The 15,969-nt window shown below is 51.3% G+C and overlaps 1 protein-coding gene across 1 annotated transcript; it reads right to left on the bottom strand.

The window, feature by feature from the left end:
- Positions 1 to 1,662: 1,662 nt before the first annotated feature.
- GDF10 (growth differentiation factor 10) lies at positions 1,663 to 14,584 on the bottom strand. Its single transcript, XM_043476945.1, has 3 exons — positions 13,677 to 14,584; positions 4,680 to 5,605; positions 1,663 to 2,642 (listed from the first exon to the last, which is right to left on the bottom strand). The coding sequence occupies exons 1-3, from the start codon at positions 13,996 to 13,998 to the stop codon at positions 2,451 to 2,453; spliced, it is 1,440 nt and encodes a 479-aa protein (XP_043332880.1). The 5' UTR covers positions 13,999 to 14,584; the 3' UTR covers positions 1,663 to 2,450.
- Positions 14,585 to 15,969: the final 1,385 nt, after the last annotated feature.

The raw sequence follows: 15,969 nt of genomic DNA, 5'->3' as shown, positions 1-15,969 counted from the left end.
TCAGCTGCATGTATACATGTGTCCACTCTTTTTAAGATTTCCCTCCATTTAGGTGAACACAGAGCATTGAATAGAGTTCTCTGTGCTATGTAATAAGTTCTCATTAGTTATCTATTTTATACATAGTAGTGTCCACACATTTAGTGTATATATATATCAATACTAATCTGCTAATTCATCCCACCCCTCCCTTCCCCCTTGTAACCATAGATTTGAGCTATATATCTATGACTCTATTTCTGTTTTGCAAATAAGTTCATCTGTACCATTTCCCTAGATTCCACATATTAAACTTTTGGTTTTGATGGGTGAGAGATAAGACTGCTCACAGAAGACTGTAAAAACTGATCTATTATTTACTGTAATGGAACTGCCACTAGTTATTTTATCTTTTATGGCAAAATGGCCTCATGGCCAACTAGTTGTGTGGCAAAAATGCTTTTGAAGAAACTGTTTGCAGCAAAGATATTTATGGGGAAAATACGTAGACCCCCAACCCCAGTACCCTCAGCCCCACTTACTTACCTGTTCTGTATTCTCTTCGGTGTAGATCGATTTGTCTCCAGTGGCTGTGGTTGCAGCCTTTTTCAGAGGTTCCCCAGGCTTCCTAAGCCACCGTGGCTGATTCTGTAGAGGGCCAGAGAACTGGGAGTTTCCACCTCTCCACCGCCGGTAGGCTGGGGTGGGGGTCTGAATGTCCAGCCTCCTGGCCTCAAAGCTGGACTAACGTGGAGGTATAGCTTAAACGCAAGAGCTCCCCACAGGATCCAGGTAATGTTCAGGTGCTTGGCTTCTTGCCCTCCTGTCCCGCTCTACCCCTCCTCACCTGTTTTACATGGGAGTACTCCCTTGCCCAGGAACCCTGACCTCGGGAGCCTGGGCTCCTTTTTCCTTCTGAGTTCCCTCTTGGAGAACTGTTCATAGTTTTTCAATCTTCTCCAGGTAAGACTGGGGACCATGCCATCCTTTTAGTTTCCGGCCAAGGGACTGTTATACACCTGCCCCCAACTGGACCCAGTTTCATTCCATGGACTACAGTCCATGGGGTCTCAAAGAGTTGAACATGACTGAGTGACTTTCACTTTCACTTTTTCTTTCACTTCAGAAATGCTAGTCAGTCAGCTTCAGGCACTACAACTGTAAGGCAATGTCAATTCAGGGACAAGTGAGTCACTTGGGGGAAGCTATTTGGGACAGAGATGCTGACAAGGGGGAAGGGAGGAGCAGGCATTTTAGTCCCTCAGGAGCAGTCCCTGAATCTCTGGAAAGATCCCTGAATCTCTGGGAAGATCCCTGACTCCTGTTGAGTCTCTTGCTTGAACTACTCCAAGAAGACCTCTGACTAGGCTACCATAGATGTCCCTTTAAATATCTCAAGCACCTCCCCATCAATTGATATCCCCACTGAAGCTACGGATGTGAGACCCCCAAACGTACCTGGGTTGTGTTCTACCTGGACAAGCCCAGGATGGGGACCTGAGGTGCAGTGTAAGTGAGTAGGGCCCTGGAAGGCATAAGAGTGGCCAGTGTCTGGAGCTTAGGCTAAAGATGAGAGAGTGTGGAAATGACTTAAGGGGCCTCAGCTCCTAAAGAAGGCTGTGACCTCAGATGTCATACTTACACATGGGGATCCATTCATATTTTGGAACAGGTAACATTCAGTTTTTCAAGATACCATTGTCCCTTTAATTTATTAGCTTTCCATAAAAACACATACCATACACAATCTACAGTATAGAAAGCATAATTTACAAAAATATAAAATCTTGGTTATGTTTTAGTATTCCAACATATTGCTGCATAGGTTATTTCAATAAGCATGTTTAAACAATGCACACGCAACCAGCATGACTACCTCTGTGGGGGAACAGTGTCAACTCCCTCCTTTTTGTTTTAAAATAAAATATATATTAAGAAAAAGAAACCAAAATTGGTTATATGTGCATACTGTATGTATAAAAGCATCTGCAGTGGATTTTGAGAGAAAACATCCATTTATATCATATTCCATATCTATTTTCCAGCATCACTCTGTGGCCCAAAGTGTTTTAAACTGATTATTTAAACAGAGGTTCTTTCCATATGAAGGGAGTGAGCCCCTTCAAGTTTGTAGTCTTCTTTCCAGGTTATGAGATGACGGTCACAAGACCCAACATATGAACATATCTGGTTTTCAGGCTCTCAGAGCAGAGGGGATGGGCTGTGAGCAACCATCAGGTCAGGTTTAATTCCCAGATCCCTTTAAAGGATTCGAACCGGCATTGAGGAGGCTGAATCACCAGCAATGAAAGACCCCAGACGATGCCCTGGGGCGACAGATGGTTGTCTGCAGGCTCTGCCCTATTTTTGCAGCTGCACCCTGAGTCAAGTGCTCACTCCAGAAGGTTCCCAGAATATTACGCTGCTGTGTGTGAGCAGGGCAGGCTCCTTCCACTCCAGAGCAGCTGGTCTTACCGGCAGGCACAGGTCTCCACAGACATGTTGGGGTACACCTTCAGAACCACATTCCGGTTCTCATCCAGGAAAAGGACCCCAAGAGAGCTCATCTTGTCGGGAACACAGCACGGCTCTGGGATGCCCGGGACGATGCCCACGGCCCTGACGATGCTCTGGATGGTGGCGTGGTTGGATGGGCGGACCATCTACAAGGGGGAAGGGAGCATGGTCACCTCCGAGCTCTGCCCACCCCGCAGTCCTCACCCATCCACCATGCTGCCCGCATGTCCTTAACTGAGGACACAGAAAGGGTGATAAGGTGAAGAAGAAAAAGTGAGAAAGAAAACAAGATGAGATCGCAGGGCTGGGTATACATTTCCTCTGAAGTCACTTACAGGCTGAGTCCTAGAGACCCTTGCAAAAGGCATCCTCCCACACCCTTCCCCCCAAACCTTGGGCTCCTAGAGGGAGGGTGTAACCGGGAAGGCACTGGTCACTTGGGGGCAGCTGCATGTCACACATCCCCAAGGAGCATCTGGAACTGGCCAGGTGCTCCAGAGGGAAGGCCAGGGAAAAGATTGGAGAATGCACCTCGGGCCACAGCTCCCAGACTTCATAGTCCAGGGACAACACACTTGCCACGTGACTGTGTTGTCCACGCAGGAGGGGAAGGCCTGCAGACACACGTGCATCATTGGGATGGGGCTGAAAACCCAGTTCCTGGGCGGGTCTGCCTGTGAGGTGTCAGGCGCTGCTTCACTGGCATTACCCCATTTTGTCCTCGCATCCATCTTATGGGGTGGGTATGATTCTAATTTTATTGGTGAAACTGAGGCTTAAAATGTCTTGACCGAGAGCCCTCAGTTAGAAAGTAGTCTGGCCTGGAAACCACACTCGCTGGGCCCACTCCAGCTCTCTCCCCCTCCCTCTCCAGGCAGCCTCTCGTATCCAGGAGTGTCTGGGTCCCAGCTGCAAACACAGAGAATGCCATTTTTCAAGCACCTCCCCTAAGAGGAACAGCACCATGTTACAGGTGCTTCAGCTCATTGTCGGCCAGAGTTTTACATGTCCTGTGCCTCTGGTGGGGAGGTGGGAGGTGGGAAGTGAGGCCGGGACACCAGCATTTGGGGAGTTCAGACTGATGTCAGGGAAGGTGGGAAGACAGTGAAGCAGGCTGATAAGGTAAGTGCTGGGTCAGCCAGCAGGGTCGGGGACGGGGGTGGTGGGGGGGCTGCCAGATACTCACTCTGCATCTGCTGGTGCTGCATCCTTCCAGCAGACGCCTGTCTCTCTATCAGGCACCTCCCTTCCTGTCTCCTGCACATGCACAGCTTTGAGAAGAAGCCTCTTAATTCCCAAACAGGTTAATACGGCCCTCTGTCTGGGTCTGGGATTTCCCCAGCTGACTGATTTATTTACGTTCACAGTGAATTTACGCACTGACTTCCTCTCTTGGAGGGGAAGGCATGACCTGGAGCTCAGCGGAGGAGCTAAGTAGGAGGAAACTGTGTGCTCTGGGCCGAGGTTGACATCCTCTGGCAGCCAGCCCACAACAGTTCAGGCTGTAGGGAGATGGATGGACAGAGCCATGGCCCAGCCCAGAGGGAAGGTGAGCATCTGAAAACCCAGGTCAGTGCAATGGAGCAAACAGTCCCACGTGTGTCCTGCAGACTTGTGAATGATGAGAGCTAGTTGCCACGTGAGCCTCTGCCCTGAGTAGGGGAGGGGAGGGTGGAGACAGGGAGAGTCACACTGGGAAGCCACTGAGGCCAGCTCTGCTGGTTACAGACACCATGCCCTGAAATCCAAACCAGATTTCTAGAACAGCCTTGGCAAAGAAGGAGTTTAAGAGACCGGACCTGTGTGCGGGGGTTGGGGGGTGCCGTGGGGGAACGGCCAGTGTCCACGCAACCTCTGTGATTTTGCTGTGTGGAAACACACACCTAGAAGGATGGATCTCCTGCTCTGCAAAAGAAGAAAGGTTCTGATTTAAAATTCAAATCCTATGAAGGCAACACTTTCAAAAGGACAGCCAGAGAGCATCTATCTGTGGGTTGTATCCACCCAACAGGCTCTCATTTGGGCATCTCTGTTTAGCTATTCCCTGGCTCCAATAGATGGGAGGTGTTATTATCCCTATTTACAGACAGGAAACAGAGAGGAGGCAGAGGGACTTGCCTGCAAGGTCAGAGCTGAGGGTGACAATGAGCAGAACACAGCAGGGTGACCCTGACACACCCTACCTTGGGCATGGGGAACTCGCAGGCTCCTGAGCAGTAGTAGGCGTCGAAAGACTTGGGTGAGATGATCCATTCATTCCACCCTATGTCGGCGAAGTCCACCTTCAGATACCTCCGGGAACAGACCCGTGGCTCATCCCATTGCTTCTTCCGGGCTTTCTGCATCGTCTTCTCGTCGAAGTCCAGCACCTGTGAGGAGGCCATGAACACATCCTGGCCCTTCTTCCTGCGGTCCTTGCGGCCTGGCCGTGGCTTCAGCGCACGGAAGGGGCTGGGCCACAGCTCGTGCTTGTGGTAGTGCTGGGCGTGGGGGGCATGTTCTGGCCTCTCATCCAGCCCAGGCAGCTCGTTATTCTGGAGGGGCCCGGTGGCCTGTGTGGCCCGGCGCACTCGGGGGTCTGCTGAGCTGTTGGGGGCTGCACCAGGCTCAGGGTCCCCAGCCTGGAAGGGGTCGTATCTCTGCAGTGTCACCGCCACACTGTTGGGCTCTGAGATGGCCAGGTCATTGGCATAGATAAGAATGTAGGGCGCGTGAGGGCCGAGCCTGGGTACCCCCATGTCCTTCTCCCCAGAATCCAGCTGAGCAGACAGGAGCAGCTCGCCATCCCGGCGGGCCGCCTTGACAATGAGGGAGATGTCCTTGGCCTGCCACAGGCCTCGCGGCGGGGGCGGCAGGGCCACGGCCCCACGGAGCAGCCCCTGAGTGGCCGTGTTCTGCGAGAGGCTGCGGAAGAGCAAGTGCTGGCGTGCGGGTGGGCCAGGGGGCAGCAGGCGGCAGGATGCATTCTTGGCCCGCTGTTTGCAGGGTACTTCACGCGCCGGGGGCCACAGTGGCTCTGAGTAGAAGTGGAATGTGGCCGTCAGGATCATTTCTGAATCTTGCATGGAAGTCAGGTTGAAGAAATACACGGCCTTCTGGTTGACCACTTCTGTGAGGGAAGGACAGACCACATCCTGTTAGGTTGTCTCCTGGATAGGCCCCACGTTCACAAGGTCTTCCTCCTCAAGTTACGGAGGAGGAACGCCTACTGATGGGAGCACTTCCAGGCCAGCCAGGCTTTCCTCATCCCTTGTAATTCTCACATTGAACTGATGAGGGCACCCTTTGCTATTTTCAGTGACCAGATGAGTATAAGGGATTAAGGTCAGAGAGGTCGGGGATTGTCCACATCCCAAAGAAAGGAAGAAAAAAAAGCCGGCAGACAGGGTAAATGCTCCGGGTTGCTGCACCCTGAAGCTCCCATTCCCACCCTGTGCTCTGATGCCCCTCAATGAACAAGTGTTCCCCACCTCCTTCATTCATGAGACAAGGTGGAATGAGGTATCTGGGATAGCTTGGGTTACAGTAGAGCCACCCCCACCCCCACCCCCTCTTGTATTTGCACAGCCCTCTATTTTACAGATGTTAAATGCAGTCCTTTGTCCAAATGAGGCAAATTAAGTAGCGTGCCTCACACTGTACCTGCACTCTGAGTGGCTTCTGAAAAAAAACTGAACTTAAGAACACAGCCATTTGATTATCTGCTATTTATTCTGCCCAAGGCCTTTTAAACTTGTTTTACAAGGAGAGAGCACTATCAGGGTTGTATCAGGTCGCTCAATAGAACCTCCAACATCAGGTTGCTCTCCAGAGGCCAGAACCATGATGGGGACCAGGATCCCTCCAACACATGTGGGGTTGACTTGCACAAGTTCACCAACAAAGCAGCCCCACCCTTCAAGCTGGGAAAGACCCTAGGAATCAGGCTTCCAGGCCCTAATGGGTCAACACCTTGCTCATTTGCCTCAGAGGGACCTAGAATCTCTGTCTCACCTGAATGCTTGGAGGATTAAATAAATAACATATATAAGGTGCCAGGCACAAAGGAGGAATCCCCCAAATATGCTTCTACACCACTTTTACCTAAATGACCCAGGCTGGCAGAGGAAGTGCCTCCTACACCAGTGCAGGCCCCTCTCACTCAATGGTCCAGCTAACACAGCTGAGAAAGTATATTGCCAATTCAGGTCAACTCTGTCATTCTGCTAACAGGTTCTCTGCTGGAGAACACTTAAGAGGGTTGAGAGTAGACATTTCTGACTCCTTCCAAAGAGCTGGCTCTTCACAGCAGGATGCAAGCATCTCTGGCCTAGAAACGTGCAGTTCATGATGAGAAGGAAAACAGCAGACTGGGGGGAACCAAGATGGGACTTCCTAGAGGAAAGCACCTTGGCTTCCCTTCCAGTGTCAAAGTAGAGAGCAAGAGAGGGACTAAAGAAGTATAACTGTGACCACCAAGGTCAGGACAGCAACCTTGGCTTGAGGTGTGTATGACCAGATGAAGGTGCTGGGAGGACTGTCCCCTGGGTGGCAAGACGTGATGTAGAGGAGCAGAGTGTGGCCTGCCCTGGAGGTTATTTCTGCATGGGGTACAGGAGGGGAATGGTACATGCTGCCCTCCCTTAGGATGGAGAACCAAGGAGAGCACGCTCAGGAACTCAGATAGGGAGGAATCTTAGCAGTCAGGCAGCCTGATCAATTACCCTCAGGGCAGGCAGGAGTCCTTCCTCCATTTGGCTTGAATGCCTTTGGACACAGGCAGCTTTGCCTTTACTAGGCAGCCTGCTACATGAAGACCCTCCCTGCTGGGAACCGTGTGGGTGGGTAACCCCCAAGCCTCCAGTGGCTTGAAGGGCCACAGACTGGCCCAGCTCTGACTGGGCCTGCATCCCTACATTGCAGGGAACTGCAGACTGTGACTGAGAGAAAGGCCACCTACCTGAAGTCTCCTAGCTTGGATTAGCCCTGGCTAGAAAGGAGAATCCACAAAGAGAAGTCCCTATTTCCTGTGAACCATGCTGGTGCCTGTGGCTCCCGTCTCATGGTAGCTAGAAAAGATCCTTCCTTCCTCCTTCCTATGATTCCTCTCTTCATTCCTGCACCCTCCCCTGCCTCCCTCTCTTTTCCAGATAATTATGTGGGATACTTCTACTTTGGGCTAGGTGCTGGGCCAATCAGGATCCTGGCAAAGGTGGTCAGAGGTACTCAGAGGAGTTCATTCCAGGGATGGCATTCATTCCAGACAGGTGGCAATGGTTGGGAGCGGCTGCAGTGCCTGTCACAGCTTCACAGGACACTGTCCACAGGAGGCCCCCCCGTGAGCTGGGTGTTCTCAGCATCAGGTCACCATCCTGCTCCTAGCCTTCCATAGCGCCCCCTCAAAAAAAACTCAACCTCTTACCAAGGCCCTATGATCTGGCCTGCCTACCTCCCCAACTCCATCTGCCCTCCGCACCCCCATCTCTGCCCCAGTCACCCTGGCTTCCTCTCCTTCCACACATGAAGCTCCCATCTCAGGGCTTTCTCCCAGCTATTCCTTCTGTCATTATCATTTCTCCCACCGGAATCACAGTGCCTCTCTCCTTCAGAGCTCCACTCAAGCAGCATCCCTAACAAAGGGGGCCACTGGTTTCCCTGGCTGGAGGAGCAGCCCCATCACTTTGTCTGTCCTGGGCTTCATTCATCTTCATATCACTTTGGGACATGCTGATATATATTTCATTGTAACTTTTTCTCTTTCCCCCTAGAACACAAAGTTCAAGAGGGCAGGGCTTTGTCAGCTGAGTACACTGCTGTATCTCTAGATCCTAGTGCAAAGCCTAAGTGATTGTCACTGCTCAGAAATACATGCTGAATGGTAGGGTAGGGAGGGGTCTCTGCTAGATCAGTCTGCTTCACTGAACAAAGAGGGTTCCTGGCCTGCTGCCCTGGGGCTCAGCAAACATCCTGAAAGAAGTCCAGAAAGTCTCTTTCTTTGGAAAAACACAGCCAATTATGCAAATTCAGCAGGAGGCACTGCATGGCAGGACATTTGTCCAGTTACTTCCCTTTGAGCCTTAGTTTTCTCATCTTTAAAATGGGAATAATATTGTTTGCCAGTCAGGAAACTGAAAGTTCCAAGCATATATGCAGGCTTGATTCCTTGTGTTCATAATCAGAGCAGCAGAGAAGGCAAATGGACAAAAACATGGAGCTTCAGAGAGGGTACATGACTACATAACTTGCCTAAAGTCCGCCAGTTGGTAAGGGGCAGAGTCAGAGTGTGCTTCCAGGCCTGTCTGACCCCAAGCCTACGTGCTTCCCCATCCTCCCTAACTAGGTACCTTGGATAGAATCTGGGTCTGCCTAACAGCTAATTAACGAAGGTCATGTGCTGTGAAATCTTAAATATTTTGCAAACACAAGTCATTACTTGGATGATTTTGCATTCTGACTATCCAGGAAAGAAAGGACCTGATTTAGACAAGTTGATCTCTCTATGGATCTTTGGAAGTCTTAGAACCTTAATCAGGTCCACTCTACTGGGCACTCAACCTCCTCCTGACTTGCTACGGATGGGACTGGAGGGGAAAGAGATAGGGAAAGGGCTCTAGCCCAGTGGCCGCTCCAGGCTCCCTGCTGGCCGAGAGGACCCTCAGACTGCTCTGCTAAATAGAAACAGAATCCACTTGGAGATCTGTCCCTTCACCTATTGCCCCTGAAACATCCATCAGGGAGACCAGCATGAGAACACCAGACTGAAGATGTAAGCACCAGCATAATCAGCTGGAAGAAGGTAGCCGTGGGCCAGTCAGTGGTGGTGCAGAGAAGCAAAGAGAGCTAATATGTACTGAGCATTTATTTCTAGGCAGGCTCCAGAGTCAGGATGTAAACCCTGCTTCATCACTGACTAGCTTTGGGGTCTTAGGCAAGTCACACAACCTCTCTGTGCCTCAGTCCTAGGCAGAATATGTGTGCGTGCTTCCTGTGCACTCTCACCAAGGTGTCTGGCACGCAGCACGTGCTTGGAACACAAGGTCATTTGGTTTCACAAGCTTCTGCTACACTTAGGACCCCACACCCCTGACCACTGTCCTTGTGCCCACCAGGAGGCATTGCCACCTGTCCCCTCTCTCCACCTGGAGCCTGAGAATTTTCACAGCCTCTTTCCCTTCCTGCAGCCAACCAATCCCAGTTGCTGCATCTTGTTTCTCCACAACCACCCTGAACTCTGCATCTTTCCACCACTGTCTTTGCCTACAACCTGACCTCAAGTGCCAGTGTGACCCCAGCACACTGTCACCCTCACACCAACACTCACCCTTCACAAAGAAATCATCTATCACAGATGAAGAGTCAATATTCTTCACAACCTCTACACATCACTAAGGAAAAGATAAGAACCCCAAGTGGATGAAGTGATTTCCATAGGAAAATTTGCAAGTGGCCAAAAAGCATAAAGAAAACTATTCAGGATGACCAGTAATGAAAAAGCACCCCAGTAACTTCAAATAAGAATGAAAATATGGCAAGTTTTACATGCATGTTGAAAATATAATCCCATTAGGATAAAAACTATATGTAATATTCCACAAAATACCAACTCTGGTTATATCTGGGTTGTTATTGGGGATAATTTATTTTCCTTACTATGATTTTCCATGATTTTTGCATAGTATGCATTACTCTCATAATCTCTCCCCTCTCCTGTTCTCTTCTCCACCCCCTACTCCCACACACACACTCTACACTGCCCTACTACCTATAGGCAAATTCATCACACTCAAAGCTCTTGATGGCCTTGATGGACCACTGATCCACTTCCATTTCTTAACTCTCTCCTCCTGTTATTTCCTCATTGAAACCAAACTCCTCAGAGGTCCTGGTGCATGGGGGTATGCTTCACTTCCATACCTGGCTAACACCCTCTGCTCTTCAGAATCTGTCCGGCGCTTCCCCTGCTCTGTGGAGGCTTCACCAGCCCTTCCCCATCAGCCCTTCCCCTGCTGGGTGAGTGCTGTCCCTTGGGGTTCCTGAAGCCCATCCCCAGCCCTTTCTTACTCCATTGTTCTACTTGTCCCCTGCTCACATTCTTCTGTTTACTTCTTCCTTCTCAACCAGCTTGTGAGCTTTTCTGGAAAGGGCCAATAGTCTTTGTTTCTTTGTGTCCTTTGAGCTTACAGCATCTGCCACTGAATGAAGTGCTCAGGAAAGACTTTGGCAACTGAATGTGACCTTTCACATTATTGATAGATGGGTATGTATCATTACTTGTATTTTAGAGATGATACCAACCTCAGAGAGGTTAAGTAACTTGCCCAATATCCTATGGGTAGGTGGAAAGGCCTAGACTTAAATGCAGATCATTTGGGGCTGGAGGTGTCTAACCTTTAACCTTTATGGTCAGGTTCAGAAGCTCTCACCATTGATGTGGACTTGTAGGGAACAACACATACTTTGGGAGCAAAGGAAGGGAAGGAAGGAGCAAGGTGGTTGGAGTAATAATAGTAGAACTAATACACTACTGAACTTACACGTGCCAGGCAGTGTTAAGCACTGGATTTATTGCAATTCATTTGAAAAGCCCTATAAGGAAGAGAGCATGATTAGCTCCATTTTAGAAGTGACAAAACTGAATCATGGACAAGTTCAGTCCCTGGCCCAGGTCACAGATTCAGGATTTGGTCCAGCTCCCAGCCTGCACTTGGAATCTGAGCTGTGCTGCCTGTTGGCAGGCAGAGGACATGGTTCCACTGCAACACGGGCTGTGAGGACCACCCCATTGAGAAAGCAGAGGCCACCGTCCTGGAGCAGGCTGGTACTGACACGATCCAGAGCTGAAACCCTTACATCTGTGCCTCATTCATAAAATAAGGAGTCCTGCCCAGGCTCACACCTCCTCACAGCAAGGTCACTGGGCATGAAGCAGGCACCTCTGAGGGCTGCCCAGGAGCTGGGTACGAACCAACTTAAGGCAATCAAGGGAGGGGATGAGAAACCAAGCTTGCTGAGTCAGACACAAAGTTTAGTTCATCCCACTGAATCTTCACCTTGCCTCTATGTGCAAAGAAATCAATGCTCAGAGAGGTATAGTAATGTGCTACAACACACAACCAGTAGCTGGTGGAGCTGGGACTTGTACCCAAGACTGCCAAATGGTTCTAAACAAGAGTGCTGGATTTATCAGAAAGTTGAAGACTGATCCAGAATAATTCTGATCTGCCTAACAGAGTAATTGTCTGTTCCACCCTCTGTCTTCTACATCCTGGGCTCAGTTTTGATGGAAGTTTGGAGAGGGGCTAGCAGTGCAAACAGCCTGATCCTGACAAATGGACAGTGCCAATCATTGCCACTGTGAACAGTTCTGCCTGCCCTGGCCTGAGTTTCTTTATCTGTAAAATCAGAGGGCTGGATCTGAAGTACTGCCACCATGTTCTTTTCAGGGCTAACTGTTGCTTCACTGCTACTTGTACCCCCAGTCTATGAAAACAGAAAAACAGATTGTGCACCTTTATGCCTGGGCCTGTAGGAGCCAGGTGGGCTCCATGGGCATATTCACCCCTTATTGCAGCAGTAACCTTGCCAGCCTTGTTTTCCTCAGCTGCAAGGCTTTGGGGACTGAATTAGTGGATGCAAGGTCAAGTCTACATCTCTGTGAACACAAATGTTTTGTATATGGGGAAACACAATGTAACAACACCTAACCCAGACAGTTCTGGGCTTAGGGTTTACACATATCATTTCATGTCATCTTTCCTGCAACTCCACAGGGAAGATACTGCCATGACCTGCCAACTTTGCAGATGCGTACACTCAAGTCCACAGAGCTTCATTTCAGCCATTTGCCCAAGGTCACAGTCATGCTAGATGAATCTTGAGTGACTTAATAATACTACTCCAGAAATGTGCCCAAGATGTGACTAAAGGCACCGGGGAGGATGGAGTTAGATCTGGTTGGCGTGGAACCCAGGAACACTGACCTAGTGAGTCTGTCCAGTAGGGGATGGGGGTGGGGTAGGGGAGGGGCCTCTCTGTGGCAGGAGTTCCCAGTATACATTCATGGGAGACCAAGCTTCTGGAATTTGGCTCTGTGGTCATGGGTGTGTTACCCCAGGATCTGACCCCAGGCTGTCTGGCAGCCCAATATTGGGCTTGTTCCCCTCTACCTCAAAAGGGGGCCTTACAGATCAATGATCTTTCTCCTGATGAATGGCTTCCTCCTTCACAAGGGCTGCAGGGAACCCCTACCCACATTTTCTGCAATGGCATTCTGAGACCAGGAGTAATCTCCATGACAACGAGGGTCTTCCCTCAGCCCCTGCCACCAGGCTGCCCCTCTCCCCTCTGCTCACTCAGGGCCTGCAGAGGTAGCCCAGGCTGGGTGGGCAGTCAGTGGAGGCTGGATTCTGAAGGGCTCTTGGAAGCAGGGCAGGTAGGGGTCTGCAAATGATCTCTGTCCAGCTTCATCCAGGGTGTGGGAAGAGGGGAAAGGATCTGCCCAGGAGGGGCAAGAGCAGGAGAGAAAAGGGGAGCCCCCCTTGCCCAAGCTTCTAGACCTTTCCTCAAACCACCATGGCTGAACACTTCATGCCAGTGCTCAGCAGACTTCAGTCCCATGTACCCCAGGCTGGGCACTCAAGGCCACCCTGCTTCCCCAACCCCATACCCACTAAATGCCCCAACTACATGCTCCCGGGCCCAGTGCTGCACTTCCTTCAGGGCTGCATTATACCCACCTGATGGGCTCTCCTCAGCGCCTGCCTCATCTGTCAAGAGCCCACATAACTAAACCCTGCTACATGGAGCCCCCAGACCCCACCCTCACCCTCTACCCACACACACAGACCCTGAGCTCCACCAGCCCAGTGCCATCTTCATCCTGTGCTTAAAGCCTTGTGGGTGGGGTGGTCTGTGTCCGGCAAGTTTTCCACCTTCGCAGGCTTAGCGGCACCCCAGGGGCAGGAAATTTGTCACTCTGTGTCACTTTGGCGTTCCCACTGGAGGCTCAGGGCCTGGCACAGAGTGCTGGGGGCGCGGAGGGGCGCGGAGGGGGAAGGTGGCATAGTTAATGAAAGAATGAATGAACTAGTCAATGAATAGAAAGAAGAGGAAATGCAAAGGTGCAGGGATGTGAGAGGATGGACAAGTGAGGAGGACCGGGGGGGCGACGAGAAGGGGAGTGGGGGGTCCCCTCTACTTACCCAGCCGGGCACGGAAACTGCGGACCGTGTTGCCCCCTCCCGGCCTCGCGCCCCTTCGGCTGTATTTCTCATAAAGCCGGAGCATGTGGACAGCGACCATGTCCTGGGCGCCTGGGTTCTGAGCAGCGACCACGTCTCCTGGAGACCGCTGGGGGTTCTTGTCCCCTGCAAGGCCGTCGGCGGCCGCGGGCGGGGCAGGCCGAGCGGCGGCCGTGTGGCTGCCGTCCGCGTCCCGGAGCAGCAGCAGCAGCAGCAGGAGCGACAGAAGAGGCAGCTGTTGGGACCCGGGTCGCAGGCTGGTCCGAGCGGGGCCACGAGCCATGACGGGTGCGGAGGCGAAGGGGCCAAAGCCGCCGGGGAGGAGGAGAAAGGAGATCGAGGACGCACAGGAGGCTGAGAACAGACCCGGCGGCAGGAGGGCACGTTGACTGCACACGCAGGCGGGGGCTCGGGATGCCGAGATCCGCGCGGGGCGCGGGGCAGAGCGGGGCGCACACCCGGGCGCACAGTAAGGCCAGCGGTCACGGCAATCCGGAGCCACGCAGAGCCGAGCCGAGCCCAAGCCTGCGCGCCGCCTTGGCGGACTGAAGGCAAAAGTTTGCAGCCCCAGGCGCGCTCGGCTCGGCGGGTTCGAGGGGCGGGGCGGGGCGGGGCGGCCGGCGGAGCCCTAGAGGGAGACCCGGCTGAACGCCCGGGACCACTCCGGGCCGCCGCCGACACGGCAATCCCTGGTCCGACGCGGTGTGCGTACGCCCGAGTGTGGCGGCGCGCGCGCGCAGGGGTGTGCCCCCGAGTGTGCGCCCAAAATGTAGGGGGCGTGGGCGTAGGCAGGCGAGCTCGTCGCTCCCCTGCAGAGATCCGGAGACCCGGGGACCCAGCCCGGCTCCTGTGTGTCGGCGCCTTGGCCTGGCCTGGACTGCGCGAGGGCTGGGAGGCATTTAGAGGGGGGCCCTCCTGCCGGGTTGCCCCTGCAATGGCATGTGATGATTGTGGTTGCAAGATGACAGCTCCCCCGTGAGGAACCGAGGCGGGGGTGGGGGGGAGGGGGATGTGTGTGCGCCCAGTTGTCTCTGAGCCAGTGTGCGTCCAAAATGCAAAAGTGAGGGAAACACAAACCCTCCCTGGGCATCCTTTGAAAAGAAAAACCTTAACACTAAAGCTCAACCATCCTAGGGTAACTGAAACAAGATCCTGATTAAAATTCATAATTAGTCGATTAACTGACCCTTTTTTTGGCAACAATAATTCCTGTTGAAGAAACACATCAAAGGTGCTTATTAATCTTTGGACATCAGGCTTGTCCTGAAAAAAAGGGCATGGTTTTAAATTGTTTTACAAAACGTTTCCGGAGCTTCAGGACAGGAGAAGAAAAAAACTTGACTTTCCCAAGAAAGTTTCACAGTGAGGGTACAGTGAATCCTGGCCCACCACCTCTCAGTTTAGCCCTAGGGCAGTAGGTCCTGAACTTCATCTTGCCTTTAGCTGGATTTCTTGTCCATAGATAAAATTTTAGGGCATCTGTGAACTTGGATGGAAAGAGCTTACATCTGTATTTTCACTAACCTGTACCTGAAACTTGGGGGTGTGTGTGTGTTAGTCCCTCAGTCGTGTCTGACTCTTTGCAACCCCGTGAACAGTAGTCCACCAAGCTCTTCTGTTGGTGGAATTCTCCAGCCAAGAATACTGGAGTGGATTGCCATTCCCTTCTCCACAGGATCTTCCTGACCCAGGGATCAAACCTGGGTGTCCTGCATTTCAGGCAGATTCTTCACCAACTGAGCCACTGGAGAAGTTTGAAACTTAGCATTCCGTGTATAAAAAAACCCAGGTAAACACAACTATAATGGTATTAACCCTACCTGTGATTTTGTCTCCAATGGCCACCAACCACAGATATTTTCATATCACATTTTCTTATCATGTTTTCGGATTTCTCAAAATTATCACTCTTGCTCATCACTATTCTGAAATTAAAGTAATTAATTCTGCTGCTATTTACTTAATGGATTCATTAAAAGACATGTATACTATGTTGCAAAGTTGTTTTAAAAAACATTTTGATAGCTCTATTTGAATGTGATTGGCTTCTTCTGTAACCCTGCATAGTAAGAACAGTCTTTTGAGAAAGGGTCTATGGGCTTCTTTGGACTGAGCTAGGAGCTCAAGGCCCACACAGAAGGTTTAGGAACCCTTCTGAGTGAAGGAAAGGACCTCTTCAAACTCATATTCTTCCAGTAAGGTCCAGGATGCTAACCATACTACATTTTAAAGGACTATCTGCAAACTTGCAAAC

The sequence above is a fragment of the Cervus canadensis genome, chromosome 8, assembly GCF_019320065.1.
Source record: "Cervus canadensis isolate Bull #8, Minnesota chromosome 8, ASM1932006v1, whole genome shotgun sequence".
Classification (NCBI taxonomy): domain Eukaryota; kingdom Metazoa; phylum Chordata; class Mammalia; order Artiodactyla; family Cervidae; genus Cervus; species Cervus canadensis.
This window is presented reverse-complemented; position numbering and strand designations above follow the sequence as displayed.